The sequence below is a fragment of the Pelobates fuscus genome, chromosome 6 (assembly GCF_036172605.1).
Source record: "Pelobates fuscus isolate aPelFus1 chromosome 6, aPelFus1.pri, whole genome shotgun sequence".
Lineage (NCBI taxonomy): Eukaryota > Metazoa > Chordata > Amphibia > Anura > Pelobatidae > Pelobates > Pelobates fuscus.
In genome coordinates this window covers 88,915,320-88,939,219 of record NC_086322.1, presented here as the reverse complement: position 1 = coordinate 88,939,219, position 23,900 = coordinate 88,915,320, and the positions used below count along the sequence as shown (strand labels likewise).

The following is a 23,900-nucleotide window of genomic DNA, read 5'->3' as shown; positions in this document are numbered from 1 at the left end:
AAAGGTGTTGAGCAAAGATCTCTTGGATCTATTTGATATGTATACCCTAGTAGTATAGTGTAGCGGAGAGCCGATCTTGCACAGCTATTCTCCACTAGAGATTCCAGTGAGGCTCAGGAACAAGGTGATGTTAAGTCCATAGGCAAGGTTTCCAGCAGGTAAAGTAATACAGCAGTATCCCCATCGCAATCCCAATAACTGGACGACACACAGTTTCAGGAGTAGACTGACAAGCTTTATTCCACAGTTCCTTATAAAGCCCTCTCCCATGCAAGGGAGGAGGTTCTATCACTTAAGACATTATCCAATCTCTAAGTAGTAACCTCCCACAGATCTCCTCCCCTCCTCTAGCATCATAATCCCCTTATTGTGTACACAGTTTTCCCCGAGTTTTGGATGTACCCTAAATACTTGGGGTACATCCACAAATCCAACATCCCCAGATAGCTCTATTCTGGGGGACCAACATACTTAAAAATTAGCCCATTCGGATGAATGGTTCGTGAGATATGGGGTTCCAAAGATTTGACCGACCGCATGGGTAAAGTATCCGAAAACAGTTCCATGCATTTTGGCCCTGCGGTCGGTCACAAACAAGGGAATGAAAACAGGCGAATTGCCTGTGTTATAGAGCCTGGAGAGGGTTTGAATGAATTCCCTTGTTTATGGGGCTCTTTCTACCGAACGGCGGGTCATTCGGTAGTTTCCATACGAATTTCTGGAAGTATGGAGGTCTCAGCGGTGTTTGCCCAGTCAAGTGTCCGATTTTAGTTCCAGACACTCGACGGCAAAACACCGCTGTTCGGTAGTTTAAGATGGCCGCCGCCACGTGTTTGTTTCCCGAATGGCGGCCACCCAGAGGACAAAGACCACACTGCACTGATTGCCAATTACCTGTTTGTAACATTGTTGCAAACGGTAATTGGAGGCACACTCATTCCTGGGTGGTCTGGTTGTTCGGTAGTTTCATTCCCTTGTTTTATTTGAATGATTCTACTAAACAACTAGAGGAATACAATTCTTTACATACATTTAACTGTCATTATACCCGGATACCATGCTTTCTATACATGTACATACACATTAAACCAGCCATATGACCAAATACACTTATTCTCATACATGTCGTGGGACAGCCCGGTACCAATCCGCTACACTGCTCCCCCTTGCCCACAAGCCGGCATACACAGTCTGATCCAACACGGATTGGCTTGGGGATGTCCGGGGGCTCACGGATCATTTCTCTAAGTCAGTTTGTCTTGACAACCCGTCAGCATTTCCATTCTGCTTACCCGGCCGGTACTGGATATTAAAGTCAAAAGGCTGTAGCGCCAAACTCCAGCGCAGCAGCCTGGCGTTGTCTCCAGCCACCCGGTTCAGCCAGACTAACGGGTTGTGATCCGTGAGCAAGGAAAAGGGCTGTCCATATAAATAGGGTTGTAGCTTCTTTAGGGCCCACACCACAGCCAGGCATTCCTTTTCGATGGCGGCGTAGCTTACTTCTCGAGGTAACAGTTTGCGACTGATGTAAGCCACTGGATGTTCCCCGCCATCGGCCCCGACTTGACTCAGTACTGCCCCCAATCCAAACATAGAAGCGTCTGTGTGAACAAGAAAACGTTTAGTTGGATTGGGAGCTGCCAAGACAGGGGCATTTATCAGTGCATTTTTCAATTGTTGGAATGCCTGCTCACACTCCGGGGTCCAGTTTACTTGGCGGGGAAGGTTCTTACGGGTCAGGTCAGTGAGGGGTTTGGCCAGGGCGCTATAATTGGGAACAAACTTCCGGTAATACCCTGCTGTCCCTAGAAACGCTAAAACCTGGGTCTTAGTCCTAGGGGTGGGCCACTGGGCTACAGCCTCTACTTTGGCGGGTTCGGGTTTTTGTTTACCGCACCCTACTCTATGTCCCAGGTATTGTACCTCAGCCATGCCGATACTACACTTGGCCGGCTTCAAGGTCAGACCTGCTTCCCTTATCCTATCTAGTACAGCTCCGATGTGAGCTAAGTGTTCCCGCCACGTATTGCTAAAAATAGCAATATCGTCCAGGTAGGCACATGTATAGTCCTGGAATCCATCTAGGAGTCGATCCACCATCCTTTGGAAGGTGGCTGGGGCGTTTTTCATCCCAAATGGCATGACCTTAAACTGGTACAAGCCAAATGGGGTGACAAAGGCCGACTTCGGGATGGCGTCTGGGGCCAGGGGGATTTGCCAATACCCTTTACACAAGTCAATAGTGGTGAGGTATTGGCCCCTGGCCATTCTGTCCAGTAACTCGTCTATCCGGGGCATCGGATAGGCGTCAGATACAGTCTTCTCGTTCAATCTCCTATAGTCCACGCAGAAGCGGGTCGTACCGTCTCGCTTTGGTACGAGGACTACAGGAGATGCCCAAGGACTGTCTGAGGGTTCAATCACCCCCAGTTGGAGCATTTCGTCGATCTCCTTACGCATGTTTGCCCGTACCGCTTCTGGAATGCGGTATGGCGTCTGGCGCATGGGTAGTTGCCCTGGGGTCTCGACCCGGTGAGTTGCCAGAGGCGTGTATCCAGGTACATTAGAGAACGTGTCGCGTTTCTCTTCCAATAGTTGCTGTACCTCGATCCGCTCCTGTGGGCTCAGCCGATCTCCCAGCGTAACCTCCCCTAAATCTCCGGACAGCTGCCCATCCCCCAGCAAATCGGGGAGGGGTAAGCTGTCAAACTCTTCCGTGTTAGGGGCACAGATGGCGGTTACCTCCTCAGTACGCTCGTGGTAGGGCTTCAGCATGTTCACATGGAGCATGCGTCGCCCCCCAGTCCCTGTGCAGGGGCCGATAATATAGGTGGTATCGCATCTTTGCTCCACCACCTTATATGGGCCCTGCCAGGCGGCCTGTAACTTATCATGTCGGACAGGTTTTAAAATTAGTACCTTCTGCCCGACCTGAAAGCTACGGTCCCTGGCTCCCCGATCATACCATGTACGCTGGCGGGTCTGGGCCTCCTGAAGGTTTTCCCGTACCGTCTTGGTCAACGCTTCTAGGCGGTCCCGAAAGGCCAACACATATGGTAGGATGGGAGTGCCATCTGTGCTCCGGTCTCCCTCCCAATGCTCTCTAATAAGATCCAATGGGCCTCGGACCCTCCTTCCAAACAATAATTCAAACGGGGAGAACCCTGTGGATTCCTGCGGCACCTCCCGGTATGCAAATAGGAGGTGCGGCAGGAATCGTTCCCAGTCCTTGTGGGTCTCTGCGAAGGTTCGGAGCATCTGCTTCAAGGTACCATTGAATCGTTCGCAGAGCCCGTTCGTCTGGGGGTGGTAAGGGGCGCTGATAATAGGCTTAATGCCACAGATCCTCCAGAGGTGTTGGGTGAATTCTGCGGTAAACTGGGTACCCTGATCCGAGATAATCTCCCTGGGTAATCCCATCCGGGAGAATATCCGCATGAGGGCATCCGCGACCGTCTCAGCGTGGATGTTGGTCAGAGCCACTGCTTCTGGATACCTGGTGGCATAATCTACGACCGTTAAAATATACCGTTTTCCTGACGGGCTAACTTTATTGAGGGGGCCTATCAGATCCACCGCTATTCGGCTAAAAGGTTCCTCTATTATGGGTAAGGGGTGAAGTTTAGCCTTCCTGCGATCCCCCCTTTTTCCCACTCTCTGGCAGGTATCGCAAGTCGTGCAATATCTGCGTACTTCCTGGCTAATCCCTGGCCAGAAGAAACTCTGGGTTAGTCTGTACCTGGTGCGACTAACCCCTAGATGTCCGGATAGCGGAATATCATGCGCTATCCGGAGTAATTCAGCCCGGTACCGCTGTGGTACCACTAATTGTCTCCTCGCTATCGGGTCTAACCCCGTAATCTGTTTGGTTGTTTCCCTGTATAAAAGTTGTTTATCCCAGATAAACTTCTCTCCCTCCGCCCCGGGGGAACCCGTGCCAACCTTGTCCCTATACACCTGAAGCGTGGGGTCTGTTGCGACTTCAGCTACAAATTCATTAGGTGGAGCCCAGGGGACACATTCTAGAGGGGGGGTAGGGTTGCTTACCTGGACCTCCGGCAGTGTGTTGTGGTCCTGGGTGCGGGCCTGTTGTCGGGTGACTACAGGGTTGACCTCTCCTGTGGTGGGTGACTGGGGCTCAAAAGCAGAAGTGAGCCTCCCCAGATCGTTCCCCAATAAAACCTCCGCCGGTAAATGTGGCATCAACCCCACCTCCACTTCCCCTGCCCCCGCTCCCCAATGTAAATGTACCCTTGCTGTAGGTAGCCGGTACACTGCTCCCCCAGCTACCCGGACGGCAACAGTTTTGTTCAGTTTTGCCTGATCTGAAATCAGGTGGCTCTGTACCAAAGTGATGGTGGCTCCCGAATCTCGTAATCCCCGGACTGCTGTACCATTCAGATATACCGTCTGTCGATGGTGCCGTAGATTATCCACATTGGCCTGGACCGGATCTGCCTCGTGCAGTACCTCCCATTGTTCCACAGTAGTAATGGGGACTGCGGAACCATATGGGGTGGTGACTAGGTCCTGGTAGTGGTGGGCTGCGGCCGCCCTGGGTGGAGGTGGGCCTGGACGAATCCAGGTGGAACGGTCCCGTAGCTGTGGGCATTCCCTTTTATAATGTCCCCACTTCTGGCAGTGATGACAGGGGCCAGCGGTGGGTTGTCGGAACCGGGGCTGTGCAGCGGGTGGTGGAGGTGGTGGTAGCGGTCTCGGTGGAGCTGGGGTGTAGTTGTTTCCCCCGAATGTTTTAAAGGTTGCTTTTGGAGCTGCAGGTTTTTGTGACCTGCGTGCATCCAGGTAGTCATCCGCTTTCCTAGCCGCCTCGGTAAGGGAAGTAGGGTTTCTGTCCCTTACCCATTCCTGGACCTCATTGGTTACTCCCTCATAGAACTGCTCCATCAGCAACATTTGTATTACATCCTCCATAGAACGTGCCTTGCTAGCTTGCACCCACCCGAGCGCTGCCCCCTGTAATCGGCATGCCCACTCTGCGTGCGAGTCCTTCTCTGTTTTCTTTAGATCCCGGAACCTCCGCCGGTATGCCTCGGGTGTTATAGCATACCTGGCGAGTATAATTTCTTTCACTTTACTGTAATTCCTTATTTCGTCATTAGGTACAGTCCGATATGCCTCTGCTGCCCTCCCGGTTAACCTTCCGGCCAAAATAGGTACCCAGTCCTCTGCGTTAATTTTATGCAGTGCACACAGTCTTTCAAAGTCTTGCAGGAAAGCGTCTATATCTTCCTCTGCCTCCACATATGTTTTAAAAGCCTGGTATGGTATTTTAGGCTTACCTTCCTGTGGCACATTAATTGCAGAGCTTTGTTCTGGTGCCTGTGTCCTTAGGATGAATTCTTGTACCTCGGCCATTGTCCTGGTAACGATTTCTGTTGGGGGGTTTTCCCCATAAAAGGATAGCCTGAACTGAACCTGCCTCTGGAATTCCGATCCTTGTGGTGTTCCTCCCGGCTCCCTCTGTGCCGGAACTGAATCGCCCTCCATTCTGTACTCTGCCATGAGTTCTGTAACAAGTACTGCTTTCTTCTTATTGCTGGCTTGTATACCCCTTGCCTCTAGGAGGTCCTTTAGCGTGGAGCGTTTTAGCGCAGAAAAATCAATCTCCATCCGTACTCCATTTACGCTTGTTCCTCTGTGAGTTTGGATCCCAGCGCTGCCAACCAATGTAGCGGAGAGCCGATCTTGCACAGCTATTCTCCACTAGAGATTCCAGTGAGGCTCAGGAACAAGGTGATGTTAAGTCCATAGGCAAGGTTTCCAGCAGGTAAAGTAATACAGCAGTATCCCCATCGCAATCCCAATAACTGGACGACACACAGTTTCAGGAGTAGACTGACAAGCTTTATTCCACAGTTCCTTATAAAGCCCTCTCCCATGCAAGGGAGGAGGTTCTATCACTTAAGACATTATCCAATCTCTAAGTAGTAACCTCCCACAGATCTCCTCCCCTCCTCTAGCATCATAATCCCCTTATTGTGTACACAGTTTTCCCCGAGTTTTGGATGTACCCTAAATACTTGGGGTACATCCACAAATCCAACATCCCCAGATAGCTCTATTCTGGGGGACCAACATACTTAAAAATTAGCCCATTCGGATGAATGGTTCGTGAGATATGGGGTTCCAAAGATTTGACCGACCGCATGGGTAAAGTATCCGAAAACAGTTCCATGCATTTTGGCCCTGCGGTCGGTCACAAACAAGGGAATGAAAACAGGCGAATTGCCTGTGTTATAGAGCCTGGAGAGGGTTTGAATGAATTCCCTTGTTTATGGGGCTCTTTCTACCGAACGGCGGGTCATTCGGTAGTTTCCATACGAATTTCTGGAAGTATGGAGGTCTCAGCGGTGTTTGCCCAGTCAAGTGTCCGATTTTAGTTCCAGACACTCGACGGCAAAACACCGCTGTTCGGTAGTTTAAGATGGCCGCCGCCACGTGTTTGTTTCCCGAATGGCGGCCACCCAGAGGACAAAGACCACACTGCACTGATTGCCAATTACCTGTTTGTAACATTGTTGCAAACGGTAATTGGAGGCACACTCATTCCTGGGTGGTCTGGTTGTTCGGTAGTTTCATTCCCTTGTTTTATTTGAATGATTCTACTAAACAACTAGAGGAATACAATTCTTTACATACATTTAACTGTCATTATACCCGGATACCATGCTTTCTATACATGTACATACACATTAAACCAGCCATATGACCAAATACACTTATTCTCATACATGTCGTGGGACAGCCCGGTACCAATCCGCTACATATAGTCTGACTGGATAAGTGTTGAACTGGATATTATCCAGCTTTGTTGGGGGTATCTTATGTAACCAATATTAATAGACCCTTTCAGTGCCGAATTCCTTAGTAATATTGTTAGATACCCGTCATGCAGTGATGAAAGTACCTAGTATTGTACTCTGACTGTATGAGTGTTTAACAGGATATTATCCAGTATCATTGGGGGTATCCTATGTGTAATCGTGTCTGCACTGACAATGATCAGACAGTCAGAGTACAATACTAGGTACTTTCATCACTGCATGACGGGTATCTTACAATATTACTAAGGAATTCGGAACTGGATAATATCCAGTTCAACACTACATCTGGTTAGTTTATTCAGATGGTCAGAGTATTCTTTTAATTTTTCGAATAGGAGTTATGCCCCATGACACTTCTGGAGTGTCCATTTAGGTGTATTTCCACCAGTGGAGAGGGGTCCCAACCTTTGGACCCACCAACACGGGTGGATCTTTTCATTTCTATATTTGGTTTCAATATGACCTTGGTGCCATTGCACACTGGCTGAGAACCTACCTTTTTGGAGGAAAATAACTGGATATCATTTATGTCATAGCAACAATGTAATGGTGCGGAATGTGTAAGAGCACGGTACTAGTAAAGTGTAGGCCATATTTTGCCAATGTGGTATTGGGAGAGATTGGTTCAAGGCTAAGGTGTCATGTCTTCTTCAATACCATAACATTTGGGAAACAGCACACAATTTAAAGAGGTCTGATTCCACCCTCTCATGCTGTAACCCAAATGGCAGCCCTAGAAGACAGTACAATATTCAAGCCCAATGTAAAGCCAATATGTGACATCAGAAATCCTATTAGAGCAGACTACGCGTGTCTGAAGTGTCTATACCCAAGAAATAGGGCATTTATTGTATAATGCCTCAAAATGTTACTAATATTAGTCGCTCAGAGGCAACTCCAGCCAATAAAGGGGGGAGAGAAAAAGGTAGAACTAGTCATGACAGGCATAATATGTTTTTCTAACCCATATATATAATTCATCCTTACCTTAAGAATATCAATTTTATTTTTTATTTTATTGCAATAAAACCATTCCACCTGCTCCTATGGACCTGTCTCTACTGCTCATATCAAAATGTGTTTATTGTTAAGATAACAGTTCTAGGAATCAATGGATAGTGAGATTCAAATAATTTACTATACAATCCCTTTATCACTAGGAAAAAATGAAAGTACCATACGTTATCTAATCTGATGTCATTCCTCCTTGGCATTTTGTTAATACACACCTGAAAGCTCCAGATCAGCAAACTGCTAAAACTGTTGCTGTTATAGAGATGGTCACACTTTCTGATGATCCATTAATCAAGAGCATGTGATTAGCAGCACCTTTCTGCTACTTAGCCTCTTAATTCCTGTGGAAGCAGTACAGGTGTACCTAGTTTTTCACACAGGGATTCTCCATCTTGGCTTTATTTTTGGAATATGTTATGTGTTGTTGTTCATCTGAGGTTCCATTTACCTAATTTTAATACCTGCTCAGGAACAGATAATTGTTGATATGTCTTGATGATGTACTTTCTTTTTTCCCATGACTGTACATAGTTTTTCTATCACATTCTTATTTAAAATATTGTAGATAGTATTTCAAAAGTGTCTGTGTTCTACAAGATCTATTGGGAGTTGTGTGGCATGCATTCTCTTGATTGGAGAGGACAGAACATCTCTGTTATTGGGGCCTGTTTTGGCTTGTATCTCAAACCCAACAATCAATGAGAGGCTTTTGCAGTCTGAGGCGTAGATGGATTGGGAGGGAACGGGCATCTGTGTTTTTGCTTTCCAATACCGTAAGCACTACCTTTGTAGGGTTTTTGGCTTCAAGGGCATTTCTTCTGCCTTCTTGTCAATCGGTCTTTTATACAGAACACAAAATATTATTTTTTGTGGACATTCTTGTGACAGTCTGTGATCATAGCAATCTCCTGCCAGGATTTTTAGTAGAAAAAATAATGAAAACACTGTACATTATTTGCATGGAACACCTTGCTCTGTTTTTTTTCCAGCAAAGAAAAAGTCCTGTCAAATCTGAATTATTGGAAATGACTGAATATATTTTAGCCACTGTGAAACATGACATTTTCTAATTCTTTAGGCTTTTTTTTCTTCATCTTACTGACTTCACCAAATCTTCCAGCTCATCAAATGGAAATGCATAGCAGGCTTTTTTGATTTTTTTTCCCTTTGAGTGTGAAGGACACTGTATCCCTAATCTGATTCAATAAGAAAAGATTCTGGGTGAATTATTTTAGAATGATTTGTACCCCTGGCTGCTATCAGGAAATTAACCATCTTGGTCATTTTTCAGAAACGTACTACTGAAATAATTCTTTGCATAGTCACTTGCTGTATCTCTCTGGGAGTTTTATTTCATATAGAGCACACAGTGGTCTTGTGGATTTGTGTGAATGTTTTGTTGCTCTTCAGAAAATTCCAAAGAAACTATTCCTCACAAGAATAGAAAGATAACTTTAAAATGCTTTCAAGGTTAAGTGTAAGCATCAACATCACTTCAGTTTAATGAAGTTGTTTTGGTGCATAGATAATGACCACGCAGTCTTGCTGCTCAATGCTTTGCTGATTATGAGGTTAATTACTTTCTGCAGCTGAAGCCACAACTCTCCTGGTTGTCACTCACAGAGCCTCCTTTTATACTTCCCGAAAATATATATCCATTTAGACCTTTGGCAAACATGCCTATGCCACAAGCTCCTGAAGGAGCATGTTAGCTAGACTCCTGTCCCAGTCTTTATTCAGAGAGGTCTTCCAAAGGCCATTTGAGCTGGACCCCTGGCTGTTTTCACTTTCCAAACCCCAAGAAGGTATGACCCAACAATTGCAGAAACTATGTAATAAAACAACTCTGGCTGCGAGGAGAGTCCTGGCTATCCTAGGCAAGGCACAAAAGACATACTTATGCAGATATTTTTCATCTATTCACACTCGCCATCACTCAGAGGGTATTGTTGGATCAGTTTATCTCCATACATTGGTATTTGGTTTTCTAGTACTGTTAAGTTATTTTTATGTTACAACAAAAACTTTGTCGTCAGATTACAAGCTGTTCATTCTGCCTTTCTGGGACTCCACTGCGTAAGATACAGCTTCACTGGATTAGTACATTGTTCACTGTACTGGTATGACATCTGCTGTGATCATTTCATAAATGCTTTGTGCGATGTGTTTTGATCTCTGTATGATGGCAATTTAAAATAAAGAATTTAAAGCTAAAAACTTTGGACCATATCCGGAGACCCTGATAGTGAGTTAACCTGCCCAGCCTCCCCGAGAGACTTTTTCTTGGTTCCCCTGGTTCGGTACCTTCCCTCTCCCAAATTCACCTGAAAGCTTGCGTCCTGGCAGTCATTCGGATGTATAAACCCGTAAACAGGCTTCAGCATTACTTGTAATTTTGTACACAGGAGCCCCTGACAGATGAAGGCCAAAGCTCTAATCACTCTGGAACTCTTTTGGGCATGGACCACGTGTGTGGCAGGTCAAAACTTTACCCTGGTGGCGTTTGGTCAACTTTCCATGGATCCGGGTACTACTTGGACAGATTGGGCGTTTGGAGGCAAGCTATCCAGATAGGGGTTGCTCAACTGTATTGAGCGTAGTTTTGTATGTTTACCCTCTGTATCCAGGAGATAATTGGTTTACCGATTAGGAACGCAATTATCTCCTGGACAAAGAGACACCTAGGCGGGGTTATGTGGAATTCAATGGAGAACCATGCTGGGAGGGGGGGAGGGGACTATGAATAAATTCTGTGTGCCTTGCCTGAATAAAGCAGTTCTACTTCACCCTTCACCAAGTCTCAGCTAGTGCTTGGGTGAGACAGCTATACTCTCTACAGGAGAGCGTAATCACTCGGAGCTATAATACAGGATCCTGTTTTCAGGGTGGGAAGCGAAACCCCAGCCAAGCTATGGCAGCTAAGGGCTGAAACCCTACTGGTATCCCGGTGATAGCTAGAAAGCAAGCTTGGTGGAGGTACCCAGCTTGGGTACAAGGAGCTGTGTTACAAGACCTGTTTCTTATGTTGTGTCAGCAAGTTGAATACTAAAAGACGTTCAAGGATGTGAGGATATTTTCTTATCTCCTGCTCAGAGCTATCATGCGGTTAATGACAGCATGATGCACTTCCCTTGCCAGTAGCCTCCTGTGTGTTATAAAACAGGGAGTGCACTCAAAGACTGAATAAAACTCAGCAGACGTTTAAGTGTTTGTAGCAAAACCTAATTGTGGAAAATTTAGATTTTTTTTTTTTATATATACAAATTTGTTAAGATCCATTATGTACTTATATAATATTTGCATTTTTATTTTTCCAACTAATCTATTTTCATTTATGGTTTTATATACCATATTGCAAAAGTATTTGAGCCACAGAAGCCATGATCAGCTTACTGGTCTCAGAGAATAACTGACATGTTCATGTAAAATTGCACAGAATTGAAAGGTAGCTAACCTTGAACTCTACATCTGGGCTGGCTGATGACACCCCAGTGACACTGCTGGAGGTGGAATTATGTGTAGGGGTTCATACCAAATACTGCACACAGAGACTCCAGGCGCCATGACCCACTTCAAATCACTGAAGTAATCAGGGTACGTGGAGTTGGAGTAACCATATAACGTCTCAGTTGTCAATTATTCTAGTAATACCCATCTTTAATCAAATACATCTCATGGTCTAGACCAGGGATAGGCAACCTTCGGCTCTCCAGATGTTGTGGACTACATCCCCCATAATGCTCTTACACACATAATGCTGGCAAAGCATCATGGGAGGTGTAGTCCAAAACATCTGCAGAGCCGAAGGTTGCCTATCCCTGGTCTAGACGTTCTAGCATTTAAGCATTAAACATATTAACCAGGGATAATAAAGTGCTCTGTTGGCAGCTACTGTTCCAGTCTTGGTTTTTACAGCATGTGGATATATTGCATAGTGTTTTCTATGCAAAGCACTCACAAGAGAAACACTTTTAGAAGGTAGAAAGCAGCTAGGTGAGTTGCTAGTGTAGGACTCACCTTATAGGTTTGGCCTTGATGTGGCAGGTAAGCTTACTAGTGAATAGGCATTTGAGTAATACTAATAAACCTCCAGTTATTAAAAAGTGCATGGGGATTTCAGATAGTGCACAACAAAAGTATTTTTTATTTTATTTTTTATTGTATGTATTGGGCTGATGTGTACTATAGCTATTGCTGCCCCCAGGAGTAGGGGCAGTTTGAGCGCAGGACTTAATTTTGATTGTTAGAAGGTTGTTCAAATACAGTTATACTTTGATACAAAGTAATTTCAAAATAGAGTGCTATAATTCACAGCTGGTTACTCTAGAGATTAATCTTATAACATCCCAGTGTACAAGCAACAATATGGAAATTTTGCATACTGTATGTGCTCAACACCACTTATAACGTTAGTGATCCCCTAGCACACATTTAGGCACCAGGAGTGCCAATGCTTCACATTAATGTGCAAATAAAGCTTTACCTGCAAGTCAGACTTCTCAAATATGGGTACTGCATATAGAGCAGCGTAAAAGGTCATATATGGAAGGATAAATCAATGAAATAACTAGTCTCCAGCCCCTACTTTGGGTAGGTAGCTAGTCATCTGAGGTGAACTAGAAGAACACATACGTGAGATTGTTACTAGAACACAGCATTCCACTGGGCACTTACATTGTATTAGTACTAAAAGAGCTGAAGATAACCTTACATGTATATAATAAACATCACATTAGATTGGGCAGAACTCACAGGAGCAATAATATAATTATGAAACAAAGATATATTGGGATTATAGCTCTAGGACGACATTACTTGGGTTGTTAAAGAAACATGCACCATAACCACACAGTCTACTATAATCGTGGCCATGGTGAAAGGAATGCCCAGGCGTTGTCTCATAGTTTAAAACCTTTTCTGGATCCTATAGGGTGCATGAGCCACAGCAGCCACAACTTGTCTTTTGCTGGAGGAGAAGACTGATATCGCTGTAGAAGAAAACACAGCCAATGCAGGACCATGCTCAATGGCTGACATAGCTCCTCTGATGCTTTCAGCCAATGAACATGATCATGTTTGGCTCTACAGAACAACCTGGCTTCTCCTCTTGTAGAAGACAAAATGTGGCTGATATGGTGTGGGCAGCCTGATAATTTGTTAAACCATTCTAAAACACTTTTGAATCATGTCATGGGACTGCACCAATACGGTGGTTATTATGCTTGCAGTGCTTGTATAACAGCTGCAAAGTGTGCTGGCATCATCCTCATTTTTAAACAACATCTCATATAAATAAGGTTAAAGACACATTCTGGGCACTAACAAACTAAGTGCATTTAATATTTAAGATTTTGGCCTCCTTCATGCTCCAATTTTCTCAAATCTAGGGTTGATAAAAAAAAAAAAAAAAAAAAAATTGTTTGGTAGCTTTCTGTAGCAGTAAGCAGTGTAGCTCAGGCATGAGAGCAGAGTGAGCTAAACTGCAGACTTGACCCCCCCATCAAAGTTAATCACTGGCCTATAATAATCTGATAGTTAAAAAGCCATGCTAAGGGGAAAGGGGACATAATAAGAGGACAATGATTTGCTGTGGAGTGGACAACTGTCAGCAGCTCAGAATGTCTAATAAGGAAGTTGCATTGTACAATGAGAGAGTGTAGCTAAAGGGGCAGAGGTATGCTGTAGAGACCTGTGGAACAAACAGCATTAATATGAAGTTAAAACCTATCAAATGTTCTTAAGTTGTGTTGGTGCCCAGATGTACTTTTAGGAGACACGTTGATAAGAGTAGAGGGTTTAGTAGTTAAGACAAATAGAGACAGCCCAAATCTTCACGTCATAACACAAAAAAAAAAAGAGGCATTAAATGCTAGTATTGGCACTTTATTTCCTATTCCTGCTGATCTTAGCAGTGTCTCTTAAAGACTGTCCTATTGAATAACATTTATGGCAGTTATTACATTTTGAAAATGTAGTATGTCCATCCATCCTTGCCACAAACCCATCTTTGCAAATGTGCTACTCTTCTGTATAACTCATCAATATTTTAAATGATCTACCCTGACTAATGATTATACTTTTGACTGTTGTTTTGTATGGTGTTTCACTTCTCTTGACAGCTCCTTAAATACCTAATCAGCATGCTCTCTCAAGTTCTACAAATCCTCTATGTCCCAAGATGCACTTGGGGCAAAGGTCAAGCAGCTTTCTAAACAGAGATTGTGTAAAAGCATGACACCAATTTGAAAACCTTTAAACAATCTCCTTCTCTGTATCAGTAATCAATAACTACTGATGTTTAAACCACGTGTTTGTAATTTGTTTCAATGTATAACATTGTAATTGTTTCACTGTTCATCCATCCTAGAGCATATCTGAAATCAAGAGAATTCTTTGTATTCTTCCTAAAACATTTGTTGCTACAAAACGCTGTAATGGAACTTGGAAAGTTTCATTAAACCAATTAAAAATTCTAGTGATAATAATGAAGATAATAATAGTAAAAAGACCGGTGCATGACAAGTATTAACAAAGTCTATTCATAAAGTGACACTGCTCTATATAAAATAAAACGTTCCAGTAAATGATGCAGCATTCAAAACATCTGCTTTAAACCTTCATAACAGAGTTCTAATACAAGGACCAAGAAGAAAAAAAACACAAAAAAGACAAAATAAAATATTTTAAACTGTACAAGGATCCTGAGCCACTGCAGGCCAATGCCAACATAACTTTATAGTATAAACCATGTCCCAATGTTTTACTACCAACACAAAAAAAACAAAACTTATTGAACAAGAACAATGTTAATGCATTTACTTGTGAATAGGTGTTTTGAAAATCACAAATCTGGACTTAAAAGAGATGTTAAAACGGACAACAGATATATTTGTAACAAGATCAAGTGTTTCCATTTGGTTCCTTGAAAAGGAATATAAGGGACTAGAAATTTGCTGGGATGTCATTTTTTTTTTTACAATACATTTCAGAAGAAAATATCTCTAAGAGAAGCATTTATGTACAGGCATATACAAAAAAAATATATAATAATGGGCAGAAATATACACAATATCACAGTGAAGACATTGGCAACTTTACCAATCTGTAGTGTAAATACAAAATGCAAAGCAGCCTTTAAAGAGAACAATGCTACACATAAAAGCATGGCCTGTCAAACAGCTAACACCCAGGAATTACAGCAGTAGGATAACTGTGCAAAAAAGCAACATGCGCTTTGATACAAACAGCGGTTCATGGCTAATGGTTGACAGAAATGTGTTAACAATGACTCTTCAGCTGCTATGCATAGCAAATGCTTTATGCCATCTGTTTTTCTTTATACCACTCAACAAATTCATCCAGTAATACAGGCCCTTTGGAAAAAATAAAATAAAAAGAAGAGTTAGGATAAGCCACATGTTAAAACAAACAAACAAAAAAATCATATACTACAGGAGAATTTAGGCAATCTTCCACTAAGTGCGTGACATATTGATCACTTAAAAAGAGGGCTGCTGCCATCTGGACTGCCATCCACTTAGTGAAAAACAGATTAAATATTGCTCTGTGATTGGAACTATTCAAAGTCTGCAGCTCAGGCTGATATCATACCCAACAGACATTTAGCTATGCTTTTCTTTTTGTGCCATTGGGTGTTTATGTACAAATACTAAAAAGACGATGGCAAACAGTTAATTGGTAATGTTTAATTGTCTGGTATGCTAAACACATGCAATGGAGTAAAAAAAAGTTACTACAAAAATAGAAATAATCGTTTTGTTTTGCACAGCTGGACATATGAATGACTATCATGACTAACATTTAGTGCTCTAAATTTTTATCTATATGTTGTGCAAGCAAATATACCAGTCATATCTTTTTAATATATGTAACTGTACAACTATACAATATTTATGGATTTTACATAGCTATATGCATATAAATTGGAGGAGTTAAAGTGTACAGTCAAAATATTTATTTTATCATTTACACTATCTGCACCTTTGGTGCTACATGTGATTCCATATTGATGGGTTCAGTGAGAGCTTTGCACAGGTATCTACACAATTTATTTTTCTACTTTGAACTTTCTGTGTGAGGACAGTGGAGTTTTCAAGGGACTTTCCAGAGTTTGGACTTTTTTTTTCCCCCTCAAGAACAAACCACAGAAAATAAGCATAGGAATTAGCAATACAACCAATTCAAAATAAGAACAATAACAAAATTTACTCACAAGCACCATCCTCGTCATAATTGCTGAGGTCAAGGTTTATTGTTCGACTGAATTCTAGTACATTGCACCATTGATCCTTATTAATCACTTTGTATTTTGATTGCTGCAACAATCAAATCAAAATGGGAGGTGTTTATTACAAAGAAGGTAAAATGCATATTAAGCTTACAGTAATGAATATAAACAAATAAAACGTAACAAAATTACACAGTTTATATGTCCAGAAATGGTTTTACTAGGAGAAAGAGTGAAACACTATTCATTATAGAGATAAAACAAAATTAGAAAAAAAAAAAGAAATCTCACCTGTAGACATCTCTCTTTTACAAAGCGTCTGGTCCACCTTCTCTATTTTCCATGATCATCGAAGCTCTCATCACTAATGTTAACCAATAGGATATAACAAGCATGTACATGCCTACCTGCTTGAAATACTATACCATCCACAGATGCACAATGCACCAATGGTATGGCATTTACAGTACTCAAAATAGCTTGAAGGATAACACATTCCAGTAAATAGAAACAAGCTTAAATTAATAATCTATAAACAATAAAAACCTCATAATTTTCATAAATAAAACCTAATCAAACCTCAGATGTGCAAGAAGTAACAAAAATTACTCTATGCCAAACTATAGCAGAAAAATCACATATGTGTAGGGGAGCCTTTTTTGTTTTGTTTTAATAGACTTCTAAAAGAAAAATAAAAAAAATAAAAAAAACTTCTATACACTGACAATACAATTATAGATGGGAAGGCCTGAAAAATATCTGAAAAAAATAGAGAAAACATTTTTATCACTGTCTTTTCTAAAGTGTTTGGTTTTTTTCTGGAATAATTGAAAACAAATTATAGAATGTGGAATATGTTCTTATACAATGATAAATAATATGTTTGAGACATGGTATTCAAAATATATAACATGAAGACCATAAAAGATTTGAGACTTTATGTAAAGTCTCAAATCACTGCAAGTTCGCTCATCTGAAGACAACCAAATCCTGGAGCACATTTGAAATATTGAGAATGCAATTCTCAAATAAGAGCAAGATGCATTTCTGTCTCTAGGGGCGCTGCAGGTAAAAAGGTTCTAGTTTAGTTTGATTGTGGCTGGCTCCATTGGTTGATTGTTTATGTCCTCTCAATTAGGCCTTAATTATTATTATTATTGCCATTTATATAGCGCCAACAGATTCCGTAGCGCTTTACAATATTATGAGAGGGGGGATTTAGCTATAAATAGGACAATTACAAGAAAACTTACAGGAACAATAGGTTGAAGATGACCCTGCTCAAACGAGCTTACATTCTATAGTTGACAGGTAACAGGTTAAATTACTCCGAAAAATTATGTTATTTTTATAACTTTTATCTATAAGATTCCTATTAATGTTCTCCCCTTAGCTGTGTAATGTTTACCTATAGTCAGAGTCTGGCTGGCCAGTAAATTGGCTTTTCTTTTCCTCCTCTCAGTAAGATGGGTAGACCAACATTCAGTGTTAGGAAACATTTCCACAATGCAATTTCTGCTGAGAACAATACTGTAATTTGCAAATAGTATGACAAGAAATATTATTTCCCAAATGCTCCAAGGATGAAAAAACACATCCTTGCGCGCCAGAAGTGTCGTAAAGACCTTAAGAAATACTTTATGGAATTAAACGATGAGGGCCATAGCAATGAAAGTGCAAGTAGCTTTTTCCTCCAAAGTTCTTATGCCAGTTAAAGGACAACTCCAATGTTAAACCTTCAATATGAAGATTAAATATTGAGGTGGTCTTTCCACCTCCACAATGCCATGTGGCCACATCCTACTGGCACAAATAATGCCAGTTACTTACCTTTTTATTTTCAATTTGTGCCAACGTGCAAATCTGATTGGGCATTTGTGATCACTCACCCAGTGAAAGCTTTGGAGGAGGATTAGAGAAGATTTTTTTTTATGTTGATGGTTTTGCTTTTGTTTGTTTTTTTGCAGCTTTTGAGGGAAAGGAGGAGTTACCTGTTCTCATGTATAGTTCAAATGTTCTTAACATTTACGGACCTTGTTCCGTTTGTAACAAAAAAAAAATATGTTTTTTTAAAAAAAGCCAATTTAGTTTATTATTTACTGATTATGCTGTACATTTATTTCAAGCATAATACTTTGATATACACTGCATTTCATGTTCCCAGTGTAATAAAATTATTTTCAGTTTGTAAAACTACTCCACTATGCATATTTTAAAAATGTCAATCTTTTTTTCGGAAAAAGAACGGGACTTCGGGGAATCTCTAAATACAACCCAATTTACACCTTGTGTTCGTGAGATCAAATAAATATGTATACTAAGTTATATACGTACCTTGTGGTTTTGTCCAAGCTGGTTGCCTAGTACAATATGTAGATGATGTGTTACCGACAAAGTGCTATCAAAACATTTTTTCCAACATCAACAAACTTTAGAACAGCTTAGCTTTATGTTTTGTGCTGGAAGCTTAACAAAATCTCCCCAGCTTGTACCTGAATTCTACTCAGTTGTCTACATATTGTTTTTCATGTAATTCAGACGACCATAATCAATCTCCCATACTGAATATGATCTTTAGGTAACATCAAATAGCATGTTATTACAGACAGCCAATATCATGCTGAGAAAAATGAAAGTTTATTTGTTTTGACAAACATAATGCATGCCCCAAAATAATTTACACCCACCACAAACTGAAATCTTTTTAGGAAGTGCCTAAGTAAGGGCACTTTCTAGATGTGGATGACACTGCATCAGTTTCCACCCAAATGTCAAATTTGACATCCCACAATGTTGATGGCATACATGTAAACCGTATATACTCGAGTATAAGCCGACCCGAATATAAGCCGAGGCCCCTAATTTTACCCCAAAAAACTGGGAAAACTTATTGACTCGAGTATAAGACTAGGGTGGGAAATGCAGCAGCTACTGGTAAATTTTTAAATAAAATTAGATCCTAAAAAAATTATATTAATTGAATATTTATTTCCAGTGTGTGTGTATGAATGCCGTGTGTGTGTATGAGTGCAGCGTGTGTGTATGAGTGCAGCGTGTGTGTATGAGTGCAGCGTGTGTGTATGAGTGCAGCGTGTGTGTATGAGTGCAGCGTGTGTGTATGAGTGCAGCGTGTGTGTATGAGTGCAGCGTGTGTGTATGAGTGCAGCGTGTGTGTATGAGTGCAGCGTGTGTGTATGAGTGCAGCGTGTGTGTATGAGTGCAGTGTGTGTGTGTGTGTATGAGTGCAGTGTGTGTATGAATGCAGCGTGTGTATGAGTGCAGCGTGTGTATGAGTGCAGCGTGTGTATGAGTGCAGCGTGTGTATGAGTGCAGCGTGTGTATGAGTGCAGCGTGTATGAGTGCAGCATGTGTATGAATGCAGTGTGTGTATGAATGCAGTGTGTGTATGAATGCAGTGTGTGTATGAGTGCAGCGTGTGTATGAGTGCAGCGTGTGTATGAGTGCAGCGTGTGTATGAGTGCAGCGTGTGTATGAGTGCAGCGTGTGTATGAGTGCAGCGTGTGTATGAGTGCAGCGTGTGTATGAGTGCAGCGTGTGTATGAGTGCAGCGTGTGTATGAGTGCAGCGTGTGTATGAATGCAGTGTGTATGAATGCAGTGTGTGTGTGTGTGTATGAATGCAGTGTGTATGAGTGCAGTGTGTGTATGAATGCAGTGTGTGTATGAATGCAGTGTGTGTATGAATGCAGTGTGTGTGTGAGTGCAGTGTGTATGAATGCAGTGTGTGTATTAGTGCAGTGTGTATGAGTGCAGTGTGTGTGTGTATGAGTGCAGTGTGTATGAGTGCAGTGTGTATGAGTGCAGTGTGTGCATGAATGTAGTGTGTGTGTGCATGAATGTAGTGTGTATGAGTGCAGTGTGTATGAGTGCAGTGTGTGTGTGTGTGTGTGTGTGTATGTGTGTGTTGCAGAGCCTTGGGGGGGGGGGCAATTTTATTTTATTTTTTTACATTATTTTCATATTTTTTTTAATTATTTTTTTATTTACTTATTATTTTTTTTAATTATTTTCATATTTTTTTATTATTATTTATTATTTGTAATGTTATTTTTTTTTTTTTTATTATTATTTTATTATTAATTTATTTTGTTTCGTCCCCCCTCCCTGCTTGCTAGCTGGCCAGGGAGGGGGCTCCTTCCCTGGTGGTCCAGTGGGGTTGGTAGTTCAGTGGGGGGGTTGTGGGGGCTGCAGAGATGTTACTTGCCTCTCCTGCAGCTCCTGTCAGCTCTCTCCTCCTCCGCGCCGTCCGGTCAGCTCCCTCTGTCAGCTCACACTGTTAGTCTCGCGAGAGCCGCGGCTCTCGCGAGATTTACACTGGGAGCTGACAGAGGTGCTGAACGGACGGCGCGGAGGAGGAGAGAGCTGACAGGAGCTGCAGGAGAGGTAAGTAACATCTCTGCAGCCCCCAGTCTGTATTATGGCAATGAAAATTGCCATAATACAGACTATTGACTCGAGTATAAGCAGAGTTGGGGTTTTTCAGCAGAAAAAATGTGCTGAAAAACTCGGCTTATACTCGAGTATATACGGTAAGTTGAAAATACAAATACAGAAATGAAAGAAAATCCATGAAGATAAATTTTATGCTCCACTAAATTCAATTTTTCTATTTAAAGATGAATAAATAAATAATTTAAAGTTATGACAATCTAAATTTTTGGAGTATCTATTTTGATGCACACAAATAACTTGACATGCATAGAAGGTTTGGGCAAAGTTCTAAAAGAAGAGCAATCACAGTGGTAACAATAAATGTCCTCAACGATTGATTGCTCTCTTTTAAAACTTTGCTCCACTTCTCGGTTATGATTACATTTAAAAAATCTCCCCCCCCCCCCCAATGTTTACCAGGATATATTTGCAATAAATTATGCTATTCAAATACGCAAAAACTAGTCACCCCCTGCATATGTACTTTGGAAAATAATTACTATTAAACATTGATTTCATACCTCTAGAAATTGATGAAACACTGGAAACAATGGCCAAGTTTTCCCTAGTAAGAGACCCAACATGCACTTTGCTGTATTCATATCTAGACTTCTCTGATCCTTTTCCTACACAGAAACACATATTTAGTTCTTGAGCAGAAACACTGACACAAGATTACTGGCAACAAAAGATCATTGTCCATCCTTACATGCTTTGAGCAAACTATGTGATGTGTATACACAATAAGGCTTTTAAACTGTTATTCTCAGAGTGACACAAACAAATTCACGGATTACTACAATTATAAGTAAATATATTACATCAACTATACACATACTACATATTAACTACACTGAGCCATCTTTAAGAGGAAAGGAGGATATCCAGTATATTAATACTTTTATTTGTAAAAGAATGACATATTGTGGCAAGCAGCCTTTATTGCATGGATTCCTGGCAGATCAAATTAAGGAATAGGGGAAATGGAACATTTGTTTATTGGCTCAAAGGCACAAACTATTTTGATGAATTATTACAATTAAGCAACATCTTACTTTCCTTCAGGATATCAATGAAAACATTGATACATAGATCACTCACCCGTGCAAAATCAAAGGCATATCTATAAATAAGTTTAAAATTAGTTGGCTCATTTAATAACGATCTCAAGTAGTCCAAGGTATTACGTAGTTTCTCCGTTGCATCACATCTGGAATGAAATAAACACGTTTAAAAATAATTTTCTTTTAGTGCAGGATATGCACAGTTTGGTCTTTTAAGTTCTCATTTGACTTTCACAAGACACTTTGATTAAGGATTTCCTCTGGGTTACATGGTCTTCTGGAAAGAGGAATTTACTAACATGTGCACAAGAAGTTAAAACACAAAGAAGCTATTATATGGGAAACATTTTTCGTAAACAAAAGAACATTTTTCTTTTAATGATAATTACTCACAAAAAGTACCTGGTTTGGCTATGTATTGTATATACAGAAGCCACTTGAAGTTTGCCATATTTTAACTAGCTTAAACTCTTTCAAGTGAACTTATAAATTTAGGTGAACATGGAGTGATAACAGCAATAACCAATTTATCATTGAATCATTAATAGAAGATATATTAAATTGCTTTGACAGCTGGTATACACTTGTATACCTTCTGCCCCTCATTCTAGCAATGTCATTCCCGGAGGGTCTGCGAATGCCATTATTTGCACAGTGACTGTCCCTGCTGGGTACACATCCCTAGACAGGACAATTCTACCATGCTGATTTCACTGCCAGCACTTTGGCGGCTGAGCAAAAAGTTACATCAGTCACTACAATCCTATATCTCCTCCAATAAGCATGATACACTCTTGCTGGGGGAATAGCTAGGGCAGGTGAGAAAAATCACCAGCTGCATTGCCTTGTATAAATATACACAAATTACAAACATTTTGCTAGCTCACTTTAAAAAAAGTCAAAATATTTAGTTCATTACTTTTTGCTTGTAATTCGTCACATCATGATCTTTGGCTCTAGATTGAAGTAGTCCTTAATACGGCACTGACACAAGCCACAGATAGACAAACAATGCAGACAAAAAGGCAAAGTTTTGTAGAAAAGACTTCAAAAATCTTTCAAAAAAAGTCTTTCTGAAGGCTTCTCTATTGCAGGTGTAAAGGATGCGCTCTAGAACTGGTACACAGACAGGTATGCTGTCCAGTTGAACAGCATACTTAATCTTGAATCACAGAGAAAGCAAAAAGGTATGAACCTAGTTTGTTTACATTTCTTAAATACTGTACCTAATTCACCAAAATAATGTGAACAAGAACAGCAGGAGTAAACTTTATCTGAAATAAAAAGGACCACTGCAAGGGAAATATGTTCACAGAGTGATAAAACGTGTAGACACAAATTGTATAAACAATTGTGGTACTTTAAAACTGGAACCTGGTTTATAAGTCACAACAAGACTATACAGATATTGATCAACAATATTAAAAATGTTAAAAACATACCAAGATAGCATTGAACAGGTTAATTTTTCTGCAGGGTTGTTGATTTTAAAGAATATTAATTGCCCAGATCCCCATGGTGTTGGGATTTCTCATCATCAAGAAAGTTATCAAAGGTAAACTGTACAAAGAGCTTTTCACATGTCAATACATTGCTTACATTCTAAAAGTAAACTTACTGAAGGGATGTCATTCCTTTTAACCATTCCTGTAAAGTAAAGTAACCCATATTCTGTGCATCTAGTTTCCAAGCCAGAACAAGCATTACAACCTAAAGAAAAAACAAAGTAAATGAGTAATGCAAAAAAAATAAAATCAACGTTTTACTACAATGAACAGAGGCATTTGCCAGTAACAAAAAAAACCAAAAAACAAAGTTTGACATATTTGCATAAACATAGGATAAGTGTGTACAAAAATACACAGTAAAAAGGAGAAAGATAATATGTTTATGCGGCATAGCCATCATTTGTAGTGATAAGGAAACAAAATAAAATGAAGAGTAGCATTTAATAGTGTTGAGATAAGAAATTTGGTAAAAATGTCTGGAAGTGTGAAGATCATCACGGAAGCCAGCAAAAACATGGTGATTACTGCACATTAATAACTGTGCCCTTTACAGATGACAACATTCTTTTTTTTTTTTTTTTTTAGAAAGGTTCCTTGTTTCCCCAAATGAAATAAAATGCATTATAATAAAATTGCCAAACACTAATACAGGAACATTAATCATAATGGTTTAAAAGAACAAGGAAGAGAAAGAAGTAACTTTTTTTTTTTTTTTAATTCTTTATTTTTATCGTGCTCAAAAATTGACAAACAGCCTTGATACGCCACAA

General features: G+C 40.8%; 1 protein-coding gene across 3 annotated transcripts in view; it reads right to left on the bottom strand.

Moving 5' to 3' along the window:
• Positions 1–13,726: 13,726 nt before the first annotated feature.
• The window catches only part of DCUN1D4 (defective in cullin neddylation 1 domain containing 4), a 57,348-nt gene continuing 47,174 nt past the window's right edge, over positions 13,727–23,900 (bottom strand). For all 3 annotated transcript variants that reach the window (XM_063457998.1, XM_063457997.1, XM_063457999.1), the window contains 5 exons: positions 23,241–23,332; positions 21,660–21,768; positions 21,080–21,184; positions 16,093–16,195; positions 13,727–15,232 (listed from right to left, as the gene is read on the bottom strand). In XM_063457998.1, the coding sequence (XP_063314068.1) occupies positions 15,177–15,232; positions 16,093–16,195; positions 21,080–21,184; positions 21,660–21,768; positions 23,241–23,332 (465 nt within the window). In that variant the 3' untranslated portion in view covers positions 13,727–15,176. The remainder of the gene's footprint in view (positions 15,233–16,092; positions 16,196–21,079; positions 21,185–21,659; positions 21,769–23,240; positions 23,333–23,900) is intronic.